Raw genomic sequence first — 18,221 nt, forward strand, 5'->3', positions numbered from 1 at the left:
TGTAGTAGTCAGAGACCTCACGTGCTATAGACAAGATCAGCTTTTTTCCCCAGAACTGCAGTCATGTATAGTCCCTTGCAAAGTCGACCTGAGATTCTGCTATACTACGCAGGGGACAGAAAGGATATGTAGGTTGTATCAATGTACCATAAAAGACTGTAATATTATACTTCATATATGCAACAGTGAAGTCTTTAGGGTTTTTTTCCTAGGCACCTTCCAAAGTGGAGAAGCAAAGCCAGGCTAAATGGGCAGAGTTAGAGAACTGTTAGTATAAGTAAAGCTACTGAGACAGGACTGTTCCCAATATGCTCTTTATTGAAAGAAAAAAAATAAAACTTGCAAACTTTCCATTTTTTAAATTTTCACTGGAGAAGAATGTAAAGAACAGGCAACACAGAATAAGTAGCATAAGAAAACAGAATGCTTAACACTGGGTGGCGGGGGGAGAATGTGAATTTCATTAATTATTTTACAGTTTTCTATTAATGTTCTGTCTGCTTTAGATGATAAAAGTCATCATTTGTTTTATATCTCAGACATTTAGATATGGTAATGCTAACAAATACATCTGTATTGCATCAACTTGTCTTTTACCTCAGATGTCTACACCTCAGTTGGTTTGCATTACTACATAGTCATCTTGTTGCACATTCAGTTTCATGTGTATCACTAACACTGCTTAAATGAATTTGCCTTGTTTCAAAACCCGGGAGAAAGCCAATGCATTGCAATGGTGGCTTCAGTTCTCTGCAGCCATGGCACAGGAACTCAGGCATCCTTAGTGGCATAAATGTAATTTATGCATACTGTGTAGGTATTCTCTGCATGGTGTGGTCAGGTGAAAAAAGGTTTTATGGTCATGTGTTTGAAAAATCTCAATACTCATAAATGACAAAAAATAAGTGACAAGAGAGTTTATAGAGGTCATCAAAAGGTGTGCAAATGAACCCTTTCTATGCCACTCTGCACCGTCAGATATTCTGTTTTTCTTGCCTATATTAATGGAAAGCTATTTCAGAAAGCTTTGAGACTGTATTTAAAAAGAAAAAAAGGGGTGTGTGTCTCCCCATCTGTCACCCTTCTACAGAAAAGAGTCAGGTTTCTTTAAGTTAACATCAGTCCTTCCAGTAGGTCTTGGAAAGAGGAATTAAAACCAATGTAAACTACTTACAGTTCCATCTCTATACCTAAGAATGTATGGTTTGTCTTAGTGTCTTTTACTACATGCTCGTACAGTGCCTAGCAGAAAAGAGCTCTCACATAGGTGAGGTCACTAGCCTGTTTGAAGCTGCTCTGAGACTTGTGATGTTTAAAAGTAGTGGCAGTGAGTGGGATAGTGGGCAGAGGGCAGATGAGATGGTGAAAGCTTCAGGTTTAGCCACAATATAGTCCCTGAGTATATAAGTTTTAAGATGAAGGCCTAACATTTGTATTGGTAAGCCTTTGACACTGAAATTCACTCTGTTCAGATGACAGAGCTAGAGGCTATCCTTCAGAATGTGATGAAAAGACCATCTATTTACCCAGACTTTTGCCTGAGGTAGATTGAAGAAGGGGGTTATGTCTTAAAGGATAGCTTTGGTTATTGGGTAAGACTATTGCTGGGCTTTGCACCTTATTGTGATAGTCACTGGGGAGTGTCTTTTTGTGCAGTCAGTTGTTGGCAGTATATGGTTACAGGTTTTTGTATTTTTATTACCATCACATACTTTATATTGATCAAAAATGAAACCGCGGCAGGAATAATAAGAGAAATAAGAAATTAAGTGTATTCAATATAGTTCACAGTTGTACTTTTCTGTATTCAGCTGTTCATTTAATTTTCACTTTTTATTCCATGTTGTATAATTTTTCTTTTGTTCCTTTTACTATTTAGAAATGGTCTTGCACCATTCTCTTTGTACTTATTTATAATTTTTCATTATTTTTTCCAAATATAATCAATATACCAGAATCCCAGATTCATCATAATACACAAAGTAAATAAAAAAGGTTAGGATAAAGGGATGGGAGTGGAAGCAACATATTATCTTCAAGGTTTACGTTAATCATAGATATCTAAAAAGTCAGCCCAAATTGCCTTGAATTTTTCAGGCATTCCCTTTGTTTGGAATCCAGTTGTTCATTAGCTGTGAGGTTAACCATAAGAAAAGCTCTGGAGGTTCTGGAGCTCCTAATGCATCTGGACCAAATACATACAAAAATATGGAGATATTCCCATGCTCCAGAGAAGGGCAAAACAAATTGTTGCTGAAGATCTACAAATGATTTAAATTTATCATTGTCGATTAGTTGTGACACAGTCATAACTGCTCTGTCCCCACAATCCCTCCACATCAGGTTTTACCTCCAATTTTAAGGATAGATTGTTCCATAGGTTTGCTTCTATATGAAAAAATGGATGGAAGCAGAACTTTCTAGACACTTTTCTCACAGACATTATTGAGGAGCTCTGGAACCATCAAATCTATAATAATTTGATCCCATAACGCCTGAAAGAGGGAGAGGGTATACTATTTCTCATTCAATCTGAATCCAAAGTGTGTGGTCAAATCTAGTAGTCACAAAAATGCCTGGCTCAGCAGAAAGGAGATGTGAACATTTTCCAAGTTGGGAAAACAAAAGAAATCCTCCCAGAGATTGAACAAGTTACAGCTCCCTCTAAGCCAGTCTAGGCTTCTTACCTATGCCCAAAAGGATCATTCTGAAAATGTTATTCAATTTTCTATAATAAGTTTGAGGAATAGAAATAGGGATGCCTCCTCATGGCATACAAAATTCTGGGAAGGATATTCATTTTCAGTATATTAATTTTACCCCGCAAACAGAGATTAACTAACTCCATTTTCCCCAAATCATTAGACACTTGGGCAATAATAGGTTCAGAATTTATCTTAGCGATCTCCTGAGTATTTTTGGGCATCAGTATTCCTACATGTTTCATATAAGAGTATTACCATTGAAAGTCCCAATTTGAGGACTTTGTGGGCTTATTTGTTAATACCTAAGAGTTCTGATTTACTCCAATTAATTTAATCTCTTGAGAGGAGCCCAAATGTATTAATAATCACCTATCACCATCATACATTAGTCCATAAGGAAGCACAATCTAATAAAGCAATTTATTTATTATATATAAAAGTACTTATCAAATGATAGATTTTACTTTACCTTTCCTATGAGTTAAGGCATGTGGAAGTAAATTTATAATAATCCTTTAATCTTTTAACCCCAATGAAAGAGAGAGAGAAAAGAAAGGAAACTAACGTATCATTATCAGCTAGTGCTCATGAACTTGTTCAGAGCAGCCGTATCAGATCTCAGAGAGCAATACATAAATTCCATATGATCGAATCATTCCACAAATATCTTCTCCTGCAAGGGAGAAGTTTGCAGACTTTTGAGGTATCTTTTCCTCCTCCTGACATGAACTGAATGATACTTTCTTCTCGGTATTCATATTATCAAATGTTGCTGGGCATTTAATACAAAACTTCAAGTCCATCTTCCTGGCCAGATGTTTTGCTTGGTTAACAGCTGCCGTCATGGGCATAATCATGAAAGAACTGTATTTTAATTGCTGGATTCTAGATTTCTGCAAAATAAGCTCCCTAGCAGTAAACTTCAGCAATTTCACAATCAATCCTCTAGGCCTACCTCCTTGAGTTGGCTTGAGGGCAAAGGCCTGGTGTTCATGATCATTATCAAAAGAAAAATCTATTGGCAGATCCAAGAACTTAATTACCTGTTTAGGGACAAATTCAGAAGGTTTACCATTCTCTATTACCTCAGGGACACCTGCAATCCTCATGTTATACTGTTGCAAGCAGATTTCTTGATCAGTTAACTTGGTCTTAACAGTCTTGATGATACACTTCTACCCTGATATAACGCTGTCCTTGGGAGCCAAAAAAACTTACCACGTTATAGGTGAAACCGCATTATATCGAACTTGCTTTGATCTGCTGGAACGCGCAGCCCCGTCCCCCGGAGCGCTGCTTTACCATGTTATATCCAAATTCATGTTATATCAGGTCGCATTATATCGGGGTAGAGGTGTGTTACAGTTCTTGATAATCTGTAATTTGTTCTCTTTGAAAGCATGGTACATTTCAGAAATTCTGTGTTCTGCTTCATCCATCTGTCTGGATAGAGCTTGTAGTGCACTCTGAATCTTAGTCATTGTGGTCTGTAGGGTGGAAACTGCAGATTTGATTCCAACAGAGTATCTATGGCCACCTGTTATAGTAAGTTTTTGTATGTTTCCAAATATATTGATTTCAATTACAACACAGAATACAAAGTGCACAGTGCTCACGTTATATTAATTTGTATTACAAATATTTGCACTGTTAAAAAGACAAACAAAAAAGTTTTTTCCAATTAATCTCATACAATTTACAAATGTAGAATTATTTTTTTACATAACTGCACTCAAAAACAAAACAATGTAAAACTTTAGAAACTACAAGTTTACTCAGTCCTACTTCTTGTTCAGCCAGTCACAAAGACAAACAAGTTTCTTTATGTTTACAGGAGCTAATGCTGCCTGCTTCTTATTGAGAATGTTACCTGAAAGTGAGAACGGGAATTCACATGGCACTGTTGTAGCTGGCATTACAAGGTATTTACGTATCAGATATGCTAAACATTTGTATGCCCCTTCATGCTTCGGGCAATATTCCAGAGGGCATGCTTCCATGCTGATGACGCTTGTTAGAATATAATGTGTAAATAAAATTTGTGACTGACCTCCTTGGGAGAGAATTGTAAGTCTCCTGCATTCTCCATGTATTTTGTGTTATGCCAGTCTTGGATGATGACCCAGCATACGTTGTTCAATTTAAGAATGCTTTTACTGCAGATTTGACAAAACTCAAAGAAGGTACTAATGTGAGATTTCTAAAGATAGATACAGGCCTTGACCCAATGTTTAAGGATTTGAAGTGCCTTCCAAAATCTCAGCAGGATGAGGTGTGAAGCATGTTTTCAGAAGAACAACATTCCAAAGCAGAAACTAGAAAACCTGAACCACCAAAGAAGAAAAGCAACTTTCTGCTGGTGGCATCTGGTGAAAATAAATGTGCCTCTGTCTGCACTGGTTTGGGTCATTATCGAGCAGAACCTGCGATCAGCATGGAAGCATGTCCTCTGGAATGGTAGTCAAAGCATGAAGGGACATATGAAGGTTTAGCATATCTGGTACATAAATACCTTGCTACACTGGCTACAACAGTGCTGCTCTTCGGACACCATTACCTTGTTGTGGTGAAGAGGCTCGCGTGTTCCAATGATCTTCAGAACTATGTTGTCGGGAGCTTTATGCTGCTGGTAGGATCTCCCAAGGCAAACAGGTCTGAGAGGAGGTCCTAGACAAACCACAATCCAATCCCTCAAGTCCTCAATGGTGGATCAGGCGGAAGAGGGTCTTCAGATCTCAGCAGCTGTGAAAGCGTACTTTTCCTGCCACTGGGCCCCAGACCTCCAGCTTGTCATGATCACGTGGTTGCTGTATGTGAATCAGCTTCCACACATTAGAAGACATCACGCACAAGCTTCTACGATGGGAAATAACATCTTTCCAACCTTCCATCAAAGGGATCGCCAATGATGACGGCAACAGTGCCATGTGAATAGCTGTTTCCTACATCCAAATATTCCAAAAATATTTAAATAAATGGTATTGTTTAACAGTGCAATTAATCATGACTATTTCATTAATCTCACAATTGATCATGATTAATTTCTTTTCAATGTTTGACAGCCCTAATTTGAAGACTGTATGAAGACGGAAGTATGAAGTATTTAAAAGTCTTGATTGGAATTTCATGAATAGAAAATGTCTATTTTTTATACTTTCTGCCAAAATCTTTCTATGAATTCAGTTGTCAAGAGAAATCCAGACATGGGAATCCCTGCGGGTGCATCCTTGTATAGCAATGTGGTCTTATCATGAATATAGTGTAGAACATTTATACGTTATGCAAATCTATTTGGATCTCAATTCAGTGTAAATAGATGTATTGAAAACTATTGCGGTGTAGTGACTTATTGTAAAGGAACTGTATCTGTTTAAAAAAACTCTCTACACATGGAAGTGACTGGAAAGAACATGCATAGCTAATTATAAATAAATAGTAATTAACACTTTAAATAAAGAAGAAAAAGCAAAAAGATACAGAGCATTGACAAGTAGATGAAAGGGTTCTTGTTGCCTTCCATCTGAGATTACTCAAATGCATTCCTGTATTCAATTACCTGAGAAGATGTGATATTCCCTTAAGTGAGAGTGGGAGATCAGACGGGATCACAGTTTTGTGCCTCTACTTGCTCAAAGTCCTTTGGAATTGGTTCAGCAGAAATAGCTTAAGCTGCTAAAAGGTTTTGGATTCAGATGGTGACTACAGACCGTAATCACTAGGTCAAGATCATAAAACAGAACAGCAACAGAAAGTTGTGGTGGAACAAAAAGTTTAAGATGGATGTTTGAATGCCGTTAGAATAGATCTCATCTTAATATCTCAGAGTATTTTATGAATTTGAACTAAATGGTAAGTCTGTCTTGTAACTATGCTTATCTCAGTACATTTTCACATACAGTACCTGGTAAACCCTCATTTTCTGTTAATTTCAAATAGATTTTCTGTAGGTAATTTCGGAGGTTGATGCACATTCAGGATTCATTACTTCATGTTACTGCAGAATGATTTTTGTGTTATTCTTTAACAGTTTAAAATACTTCACCTCTAGAAAGTTAGGAGGGTAGGTAGACTGTGGGCAAGATTCTCAAGTGAGTTATGGCCTCCAGCCAGTAGCATAGCTAGCGGGGTGCATGGGAAGCAGCTGCTTCCCTTCAGCACATTTTCAAAAAGTGGCACCTGCTGGGCCGGCACTGGCGGCAGCACAGCCAGAGGAGCCATGGGGGTGGGGGGTGGCAGGAGGAGCGAGGGGGCCAGCTCCTCGGCCATCGCGCCCCATGCTCAGCACGGACCCAACATTGCAGCAGCCACCTCCTGCAGCGGCTCAGGGCTCGGCGGCCAAGCACTCCCTGCCCCTTGCTAATGTGGCAGGCGGGAGGAGGCAGGGGGAGGCAAAAGGGACCCTGCGCCTTTTAAGGCCACCGGCTGACGAGCCTCATGTGGAGTGCACTGAGTGCCGGGAGCAGGCTGGGGACAGGCGGCGGCATAGGACAGAAGGTGAGCAGTGGGGGTCCGGTGCCTTGCACTGGAGGGTCCGGGTGAGGGGCTCCCCAGGGCTGGGCTCGCTGGGCAGGGGTCCAGGCCACGCTATCTGGATGGGGGGGCCTGGCGCAGCGCTGGAGCCTGGGGCGGGAGGGCCGGGACCCTGTGGGTAGGGCCTGGTGGTGCAGCCCGGTGGGGGACACCTGCAGAGTGCATTGGGCAGGAGAGACTGTCCCGGGACTGTGGGAGTCAGGGGTATCCACACCCCCAGGAAGCCCACAGGAGTCCTGAGCCATCCCTGGGGTTAATCTGGGGGGAAACAGGAGGAGCCAGGGGGTGTGGCCAGAGGAGGAGCCAAGGGGGGGCGCCTGTTTTATGTTTGCTCCCCCTACACTTAGAACCTGGCTGTGCCACTGCCTCCAGCACCTGCTTTAAGTATCATTAGGATGGAGGCTGAGGTTGGGGTAGCATGGGACAGTCTTGAGGAACAGACTCTCACCCCCACGCCCACCCCCACCTCCAGAAACTCTTTGCCTTTCTCCTGCGTGCAGTGGTGGTCTAACACAGGAGAGAATCTATCTGTGTAGCTCTGAATATCACGTATGTATATATTTAAAACTTTTAACAAAAATGCAGATTATGCTCTTGTGTCATTGAGGGACTCCTCAAAGTTCTGTTCTATGTATAGTAGTCCTTTTTCTAAATGAAATATTAACAAGCACAAATCTCTGTAAAAAGCTATTTCCTTTTTTCACCCCTTCCTTTGTGTGGATGTTCAGGATAACTACTTTTCTTGTCATTTTTTTTTAAAGTGCTCCAGCATGGAGATGTTTTCAGTCATGCCTTGTGCAGCCTGGAGCACATTTTTATGGTGTAATATTGTTCATGCTTGAGCACTTTCAAACGATAAATTGCAGAACATTTTCCTCATTTTTATATAGTAAACAATTGACCTGTAAGCTTGTATAAACCATCTAATGGCAAAGAAGGGAAAAAACTCTGCCGCCAGCTTGAACAATCTTGTCAGAACCAAGTAATCTTGGAAATAGTGGGGAATGTTGTTTAGTTATGACTTTCAGATACTGTACAGGCATTTAAAAACCACTGACCTCAGCTTGTCAAACATTAACCAAGCTAAGTTTTCTGCAGTGGATTTTAAGTGGATTAGAGGAGCCCAAGTTAAATGTTTCAGTAATAAATTATTTTTATTTTTAGCAGCTCTATATAGGGATACTTTGTGAACCGAAAGTGAGAGATTGGTGCATTTGCATCATAAAACTTTTCAACCATTTTGTTCAGTCTTCATCCACATTATTTCACAATGAGTGTCCCTTTGAGTTACAGGACTGAAGTTAAAAATATATATTTTTTATTTTAATGAAGCTCAGTTTAAACTGCCAAGTTTCGCCTGGTTTCACATCCAAAGCTATGCAAGGCTCTCATGTAAACCCGTAAGTCAGCCCAGGTTTAATCAACACTGGGCCCAGGTTCTCTTGAAAGCATTGTGAAGCTACACAAACCTTTATAAGAATCTGGGCTGAGTTTCAAGCTAGTAATGAAACCTATAATCAGGCAAGCTTCATGCGCTCTTCAAGTTTGCTGGGGTTTGTTTTTTAAACATTGAAATAGGGCCTGAACTTTCAGATAACTATTGCTCGAAATAATGCATGTTACCACATGTAATCCCGTTGATGTCAACTCATGGTAGTAAGCACTACACCTATAGCAAGGGCTTCAGGGTCAGCGCCGTCATCTTTATGCTGCAAAGCATATAGTTGAGTGGGTCGATAGTGGAGTGGGAGCCGTGAGCATGGATTCACATCCTGGCTCTAACTGGCTGTGTGACCATGGGCAAATCACTTTGCATCTCTCTTGCCGGAGTCTCCCCCTCTGTAAAATAGGCACAGTAGTGCTAGCCCATCTCTGTAAAGTGTTTTGAGCTATATCAATGAAGGAATCATCATTGGCGATTATTCTTACTACCAGGTTGAAATTCACTTTCCACTCTGATCGTTGCTGGCCACTGTTGCAACTGCTAGTGGTTTCAGAACGCAGTAGCATCCTTTTTTAAATGTAGAAGTTAGTATTTCAAAAGGTGATATACCTATAATGTGGGGGCGATATTGAGACAGTGAAGTGGTAAACTGAATGAAAAGTAAGAATCTTTTTAGATTTTTGCCATATGTTACAATCCTATATAGAAATTAAACCTTGAGGAAGAGAAGACTGAAGGGGGTACATGATAACAGTTTTCAAGTACATAAAAAGTAATTACAAGGAGGAGGGAGAAAAATTGGACGAGAAACAATGGGCTTAAATTACAGCAGAGGAGGTTTAGGTTGGACATTGGGAAAAACTAAGCTCTAGAATAAATTGCCTAGGGATGTTGTGGAATCTCCATCATTGGAGGTTTTTAAGAGCAGGTTAGACAAACACCTGTCAGGGATGGTCTAGATAATACTTGTCCTGCCATGAGTGCAGGGGACTAGACTAAATGACCTCTCGAGGTCCCTTACAGTCCTATGATTCTATGACAACACAGAGCCTTCATGCCACTTAAGACCCACTAGCACCCTCAAAGTAGGCCTTGGAAATTACTCTGCAAGTCAGCATACTTTTGCTTTGAGGGACCAAAGAGGGGAATCAGATTCCAGGTTGAAGGAATCTGTTACAATACCTGTTAAAATAAATCGTGCATGCTTTTTTGTTAGCCTTATGCATAGGAGTAAATTTTATCTGAGCTCACACATGCAACAGCAGTTCTTCAGACTAGTAAAATCTCTGAGTTGAAATGTGTTGTGGTTTTGTGTGCCTTGTGTATCAAGACTCCTGCATAAATAAGATAAATTGGAATAAAATGAAAAGCAAAAGAAAATTTAAATTGGAAAATGGAGTCTCCACAAATTTATAGCAAATACAGCACAGTGTTTTGAATTCTTTTTGTGAGCACCATTGTTGGCAAAACGATAGCTGTCTCTGCCTGTGGGAATGAGACTCTCATTGACAATGCACTAATTGTGGGTTTTGTACATCCACTCCTGTCCATTACTGGTTTGGATCCTGGCTTTCCTAGAGATGCTTCTTTCCTAAGGCTATACTCCAACAGTTAGTCAGCTATGGGGTTTTTACTTAGTCATTAAATGTAAATATTAGAGGGACCTGGTCGGAGGGTATTTCAGTACTACTTCCTGGAATATTATTTCCCTCTTGGTCCATAAGAGCCCAAGTGTGTTGATTTTCAGGAGGCATTCCAAAGTCTTTTTCTTTAAGGCCTACTTATTTAAGCCTTTTCCTTGATGGGGTCCCATTTATTTATGTTAAATTGGGAGGGTTGTTTTTTTTCCCCATAAAGCTCCTTTTGAGCTTATTCTTTTAAAATGTGGCTGTGTTCTAAAATTCGTGGTTGATTTAGAGTTGATATACATGTCAATAAAACCTGACATGGCATTCTTATAAATTAAAAGATAAATACTTTACAGGACATTTTCAACAAAAAGCATTTATCACTAAAGAAATTTGTGAAGTATTCTTTTTGTCACTAATCCATTTTGTGTCTGTTGTGCAGCTAAAATCGACCAAGAAAATGAAGAGGAGTCACTGACAGAAGCACATAAAAGGTGAGATGAACTAACGCAATGAAAGTTTTCCTTTGAAAGATGTGTTTTTCAAGCCAACACTAACAGAATTTTCTGGATAGCAAAAGAAATGCATTCAAAAAATACAAGTGATATTTATTTGTCAACTTTGTTTTGAACTTTAGAATAGAAAATCAAAACAACCCAAGCATGCGCAGAAAACTTTTATAACTGGATATATGCTCATCTTTATGTTTAAAAAAACAAAAAAAATTAAGTGCAAAGACTTGTGTCTCTTTTGGTGTTAAACCATATTCTCTTTCCATAGAATTATATTTAATTATCATCACAGTACCAAAGTTATACCCAGTGAATAGAAAAACTCCATAATATAGTCATCTTTGATTTACTTTCATCTCTCTCAATTCAACTGGGAGAATAAAGGATTGCTAAGTAGTACAGCATAAATACTTTTGTGAGTGGGGCTCATGATGTGAAAATGGAACAAAAAAGATGTTACTTTAGCTCATCTGAAGCCATGGTAAATTATATGTAAGACATTCTTAAAATCATTTAGAGGTTTATAATTGCTATACTGTAGGCTCAGGATCTTTAAAAGCTGTAACCCAAATCCCATAGTAAAACCCAACCTCTGGGTAAGCAAGGGAAATTTCTGAGCACTCTTACTGTATTGTTCTGTCAGGGCTGTCAGGCTTCAAAGTTCACTTCCGAACCTAGCAGATCCCCAGGGATTCTGTCCAGGGACCCTGTGCCTCAGCAGTGCCTTTGGTTTCTGATTGGTTCCTCGTCCCTGCTTCCTCCCCATTTCCTTGCCAGCCCAGCTTCATTGGAACTGTTTTAATGATGTGTGCCTGTGGCCATGGCTATGGCTACACCTAATGTCTATAGAGACAGTGGGAAAGAGAACAGAATGTCCATCCCCTGGTCCTTTCTCTGGCCTTGTCTATTCCTGTTCACTATCCCTCTCTCTGTAGAATCTACATCCTACAAAGGTTGGTGGGGAAAGGAATTATGCCTTATAAGTACATCATGCATGTGTCTAGTAAGGATGATCTGGGCTTTTAGCAGCCTTTATGTTGTATACAAAACAATGATGTTAAGACCCCAAGATTTAATATTAAGAGAATGTATTCTGTCCACTCACTAGCTATGGAAAAATACACTTACACGATTGTGTTTCTGGCTGGAAGTTAAAAAATTGCTGACTCTCCTTTTCACTATAGCATAGAATGTTAAAAATGGACAACTCCATAAAACTACAGAAACTCTAGATAAAAGCACTTGCAAAAAAATCTAATTTTGAATAATGTTTTGGACTCAGTGCACCAATGTGTACTTTACAAAAAAAAATACATGTATTCCTTTTTTCCTTTCCCACTACTGAGATTCTCATTCAGCCACTAGAATAAAACTTGCTAAGATTTTGAAGGTCGCTTCTTGGTCAATCTCCTTTGAATAGGATATAGCCAGTGTTAAAGTTTTCTTTAAATATCTTCTAAATAAAATGCTTGGACGTTGAACTTTTTTAAAGGATGAGAGCTTAGGAAAGCTAAATAAGAGATTAGTTACATTCTGTTAATCATAGGTAGAACAGCAATGCATTGGATGAATAGAGAAGTAAGTAATACAAGAAAAAGTAATGGATTAGATGAAGCAAAATTAATGTGATTAATGTACTTGGATTTTTCTTTTTGAAGTGGTTAACTTCAGCCTATGTACAACTTAAAATCTACCTCCATGATAGTATTTATTTAACTTCTAGCAAGAAACACTCTCCTTTTAGCTACAGCATAAGATGTTAAAAATTGACATCACCATAAAAATACAGAAACTCTAGGTTAAAAGCACATACAAAAGAAAAATCTAACTTGAATAATGTTTTGGGCTCAGTGCAACAATGTGTACTTTAGAGAAGCTGAGTTGTGCAATAGATGAGCTGAAATGGAAAGTTATTCTTCCACACAAAATAAAGACAAAGAAAATGGAATGTCTGCTCTAGAGACTCCATACAGTGTATAGCTGTTCATTTGTCACAAGTGAGAAAATGTTTAATCGGTTCTGAAATGATGTATTCTCGCTTTATTTATCATGTTTAGTGACTTTAAGAGTGTCAGTATGTAAAGTGTTTATCCAAGGAATGGATTTCTGGCACATGGATAAAATGAAAAGTGAAATGTTTAGCACACAATAGGCATATGTTCCAAGGTCTCTCTGAGTAAGTATCCTGAGATGAGAAGAAAGCACACAGGTCTGTGTTTATCTAGCTTACGCAGGCAGACAAGGAAGGCTCCAGCCTGGTATTAACACTGAAGTGACATGGAATGTCTTTGCTATACCCCAAACAATTACATCACTCCCTTAACAATATTGATAAAGTGCAATAAAAAGGAACCTGGCACTTTCCAATTAGATCCTCATTCCTAAATACTTGTGAACCTGTCAAATACTTCACAAGTTAAAGTAGGAACCACTTTTTCTTTTGAGGGGGGGAGGAGAAGGAGAGTGTTGGGAGGAGAAGGGCCAATAATTATATTTTACATTGTTAACGTTTTAAATAATCCTTATGTAATTTAGGTTAAAAAATTCTCATTTTGTCCTGCAGCCCACAGTTGTATGGCTGAAATACTGAACTTCTACTAGATATTGATGGATGGATGAAGTGACTCTACTAAAATTAGGACACTTGGCCTTCTTTTCACAGAGAATGAAGAACAATTTCCTCTCCTTCCCCCATCCCCAGCCCTTTGTGTTCAGTTACTGAACATTTTTGCTTGCTGAAAAAATTTTAATCATGGCTTTTATTTTCTGGGAGTTGGGAGAGAAATTTTAGTGCCATTTTTGGGAGTGGGGGGAAGAAAACTGTATTTAATGCAATTAGAAGGGATAAGGTTTGATCATACAACTTATTACAGAAAAAAGAGGCCCACAATATCAGACAATCATTGTCACCAAAATACAATAGTTACGATACAGAAGTTTCCTTCCATCCTTCCTCTCACCCCCCCCCCATCGCCATCCCCACCACTTCATTGCAGGGTAGTAGCAGGAGCTATAGCATCATGTTACTGGCACATGGTCAGAGCTGTGCCCCGCCTTCATATCTTCTTATACGAGTTCTTGTAGAAGCAGGAGCTAAGTACTAAAGCCAGACCCATCAAAAATGGCAACAATAATGCTGCAGCAAGATCAGTTTGCTATCCTGGACTGTGTGCCTGTGAATGAACAGCTACAGCCTTAGTACCCATTATTATAATGTTTTGGTGAATGTTTCATTTGGGCCTAATTCAAAGTCTGGTTCTCATATTAAGTGCTTATCTCTCTCTTTTTTGAAAAGTGTATGCTAGTTTCCCAAAATCAATAGCACTAGAATATTTAGCATGAATCTTCCTCTACCATCACCACAGTGTCTGCTTGTAGAGAAACACTTTAGGATCCATGTACAAGTTCACCTTCCGGCTTTTATTTTAGACCCAGGACACCTTCAGAGCTTGGAGAGAGTTCAGTTACTAGTGCTGTCCATTTGGCAAATTATGAAACTTATTCCAAGCCCAGTACAGTAGCTACTAGCTGGGCTTGTAATGCTTAGATGTAGGTGAACCCTAACGGATTCAGACTTGGAATCTGACATCTGTCAAAAACAATTAATTTGCACTGAAAATTACTCAATTTCAGATAATTTATGTGGAGCCTCTGAAAATGATGTTGCTTGGAGTAGTGTATGTTTAGAGTCTTCTAGATTATTACACAGTGTTATAAACTATATTTTTATGTATATGTTTTCACTGTTTACTAGGATTTCAGGCAAAATGGTGGTGATAGAATTATAAGGAGGCATTCCCATTTAAGGGCCACTTTCCTTTGGACTCGTTAGATGGCTGAAGGCTGTAGGAAAGAGCTTTACAAATGCATTTTGCTATTGATCCCTAGTGAAGGCCGGATAGGCCAAAATGTTGGATTATCATCCTGACTGGGTTATGTTGTGATTGATTTAAATTGATACAAGAATTTAGAATAAGTTCTGCTATGCAAAATTGAAACTTGCTCCATGATGCAATAATAGATACTTGATTTATAATAAAAGGACAAATGAATGGTTTCTGCACACTAATATAGTTATTGGCAGGGGAATTTAGGATGAGTACAATTGGATAGGGAACACCTATCTACCCATTTCAGGATGTTTTTGGTTTGCTTTATTTTATTATTTGGTACAGATACTTCTACATTCCAAGGATTGCTAGGTTTTAAAGTGCTTCCAAAGTGCACCTCTTTGTTTTCAGAACTTTTTTTTAAATGCATTTAGCATTGTTATGTTGCTCTCTTTTCTGTGGGAACAGGTAAATTGTAGGAATGTTTACCTCCAAAATTCCCTGAGAAATAATGTAGGCCTAACAGGACAGTCCTTGCATGCAGAGAACTTCCATCAGCTTTGATGGCATTAGGAACCAATACTTCACACCTGCTCTTGTGCTGACAGGTTGATGACACCATGAGTAATAACAAACTTGATGGTAGAATGGTACTGTTGAAAAGCAATACTAGAAATTTAGCACCTCAAACTGGTAAGCTTTTAAAACCTTAAGCATTGCTCCCACCCTGCTCCCTGCCACACAGTGGTTTGGATTTCCTTCAAAGGTGATCTGCAAAGCTAAAATGTAATAGAATTAATGCTTGAAATATGTGTTGAAAGCTCCCACTAGCAAGGCTGAGAGTGGAGAGAGAGAGAGAGAGATCGAGCAGAAAAAATAAAATTAAACTGAAAGGTCAGAGAATACGGTTGGACTCTTTCTTTCCCCTCTGGGTCCCTTTCGCTACTTTTTTCCCTGCCACCCATACCCTTGTGACCTTCCATTAATTGACAGTCGGTTCCTTCCCTGTTAGATCTCCTTCTCACTTGGTGTCTCATTTTACTGGTGTGAGTTACATACAGTAGGAATTTACACATCATAGCTATATATTAGTTGTAGCAGGAGAGAAATGCTTTGTGGGAAAAAGGTAATGCATGGGCTTAGGAACTGCCGCACATGAGGTCAATGGTCATTCTAGTCCAGTGCCCGGTCTCTCATAAAGGCAAGTGTCAGACCATGTAAATTCCCTATAATGGATAATTAGGGAATAACATTTCCCATAAAAGAAAGTTTCTTCCTGAACCCAGGCAGAATCATGAAAATGTATGTCTGTTTATAAAATTTTTCCTATCTAATTTTTGAAAATTTTAATCTGTTTACATGTCTGTTTTTTGAATGCTTAGGTTGTGGGTTTGGGTTTTTTTCCTTTTTTTTATTTCCCTGTTGTCAGTTTTAAATGTATTGCCTTTTAATTTCATTAGGGGACTTCAAGTGCTAACACAAACATATATCAAATGTCACTCTGGGACAAGGCTTAGAAGTACCAATTGTATGCCATCAACAATTGTTGCTTCTTGGAATAGCTAGTTCTAAGGCTCATAAGGAGGGTCTGTTCTTAGCTCTATGGTAAATGAGATGCAGGAGTTAGTACAAGAAGGAATTACAGTGGTGCTACTAAGTAATAGTGACACCAGTATAATTAAGGTCAATATCTTTGAGGTAAGAATCATACTGAAAATTAGCACTGTGGCACTAAGCTTTTAGAAAAGGAAGTGTTTTTTAAAAAATCAGGAAGCTAGTCAAAAAACACTCTAATTGCAGAAATTAAAATCCTTAGGTCCAGCATGTTTGCTTTTTTGACAACCATTGCATGTTCAGCAAGTGGTTTCACTACAGTGATGCCAAGACAATAACATAAGAACGGCCGTACTAGGTCAGACAAAACATCCATCTAGCCCAGTATCCTGTCTACCGACAGTGGCCAATGCCAGGTGCCACAGAGGTAGTGCACCTAACAGGTAATGATCAGGTGATCTCTCTCCTCAATCCATCTCTACCCTCTGAGAAACAGAGTCTAGGGACACCATTCCTTACTCATCCTGGCTAATAGCCATTAATGGACTTAACTGCCATGAATTTATCCAGTTCTCTTTTAAACGCTGTTATAGTCCTAGCCTTCACAACCTCCTCAGGCAAGGAGTTCCACAAGTTGACTGTGCACTGTGTGAAGAACGTCCTTTTATTTGTTTTAAACCTGCTGCCCATTAATTTCATTTGTGACCCCTAGTTCTTGTATTATAGGAATAAGTAATAACTTTCCTTATCTAGTTTCTCCACATCACTCATGATTTTATATACCTCTATCATATCCCCCTTTAGTCTCTTCTTTTCCAGGCTGAAAAGTCCTAGCCTCTTTAATCTCTTCTCATATGGGACCTGTTCCAAACCCCTAATCATTTTAGTTGCCCTTCTCTGAACCTTTTCTAGTGCCAGTATATATTTTTTGAGGTCAGGAGACCACATCTGTATGCAGTATTCAAGATGTGGGCGTACCATTGATTTATATAAGGGCAATAATATACTCTCCTTCTTATTCTCTATCCCCTTTTTAATGATTCCTAATATCCTGTTTGCTTTTTTGACTGCCTCTGCACACTGTGTGGACATCTTCAGAGAACTATCCACGATGACTCCGAGATCTTTTTCCTGATTCGTTGTAGCTAAATTAGCCCCCATCATATTGTATGTATAGTTGGGGTTATTTTTTTCCAATGTGCATTACTTTCTTGAGATATTACAGCTGAATTAGAATATGATTAATCATATTTTTCTTGCAGTATGCATCACCTTTGCTTATGTAATGCCAAAGAACCCTGATTGTCGGTGGGCAGGATTGGACTGGGGACCTTCGGAGCCTAGTGCATGAGCTTCTAGTGCATGAGCTAAAAGCCCACTTGCTGTTAGCTAAGGCTGTAGAACAGACTCATTTTATCTCCCTCTCTCTAAGTGGTCTCCGTGCCAGGAGGGGCCTGGGTTGCATTTACATGCTTTGAAAGTTATCTTCCATCACATGCCAATTGGCAAGTTTAGCTAGATTATTCTGTAGTTCCTCACAGTTTATTGTTGTCTAACCTAGATAATTTTCTCATCCATACAGAGCAGGAAGAGAAGAAAATAGAGTAGGAAGAGTAGATATGTCCCTGCAGGCATTGCCCTTTTTCTTTCTGCTGTGAGAACCACCTTATGGGTTAGATCCTGATCCAGCTCCCAATGTCCTGGGCACCAGTTAAATTGGACAATTGCAAGGAACGTGGTTTAATTAGGCCACAACTTTATTAATTTAACTCATCTGGGACATATCCACCAAAAACATTCACAGTGCAGGTCATCATTCCTTCCTTAATTGTTTCCGCCTGGTGGAGGCATGCTGTCAGCCCCCTTTTCTTCCATGGCAAGTCCCCAGCCCATTGCTGAGACCTCACCATCCTCCCCTGGTAGAACATGAGTGTTAAGAGGCTGAGAGAAAAGGTCTGTCTCCTCACTAGCAAACATTAGGACCCCCAACCCTGTTACCCAGATTCTTTAGTGGATGC

General features: G+C 39.2%; 1 protein-coding gene across 1 annotated transcript in view; it reads left to right on the forward strand.

The window, feature by feature from the left end:
- FMN2 (formin 2) overlaps positions 1 to 18,221 on the forward strand; it is a 238,261-nt gene that overhangs the window by 185,633 nt on the left and 34,407 nt on the right. Inside the window, exon 15 of the mRNA XM_075064186.1 lies at positions 10,750 to 10,801. Within this exon, the coding sequence (XP_074920287.1) occupies positions 10,750 to 10,801 (52 nt within the window). The remainder of the gene's footprint in view (positions 1 to 10,749; positions 10,802 to 18,221) is intronic.

Source organism: Chelonoidis abingdonii, chromosome 3 (genome assembly GCF_003597395.2).
Source record: "Chelonoidis abingdonii isolate Lonesome George chromosome 3, CheloAbing_2.0, whole genome shotgun sequence".
In the NCBI taxonomy this organism is placed as follows: Eukaryota; Metazoa; Chordata; order Testudines; family Testudinidae; genus Chelonoidis; species Chelonoidis abingdonii.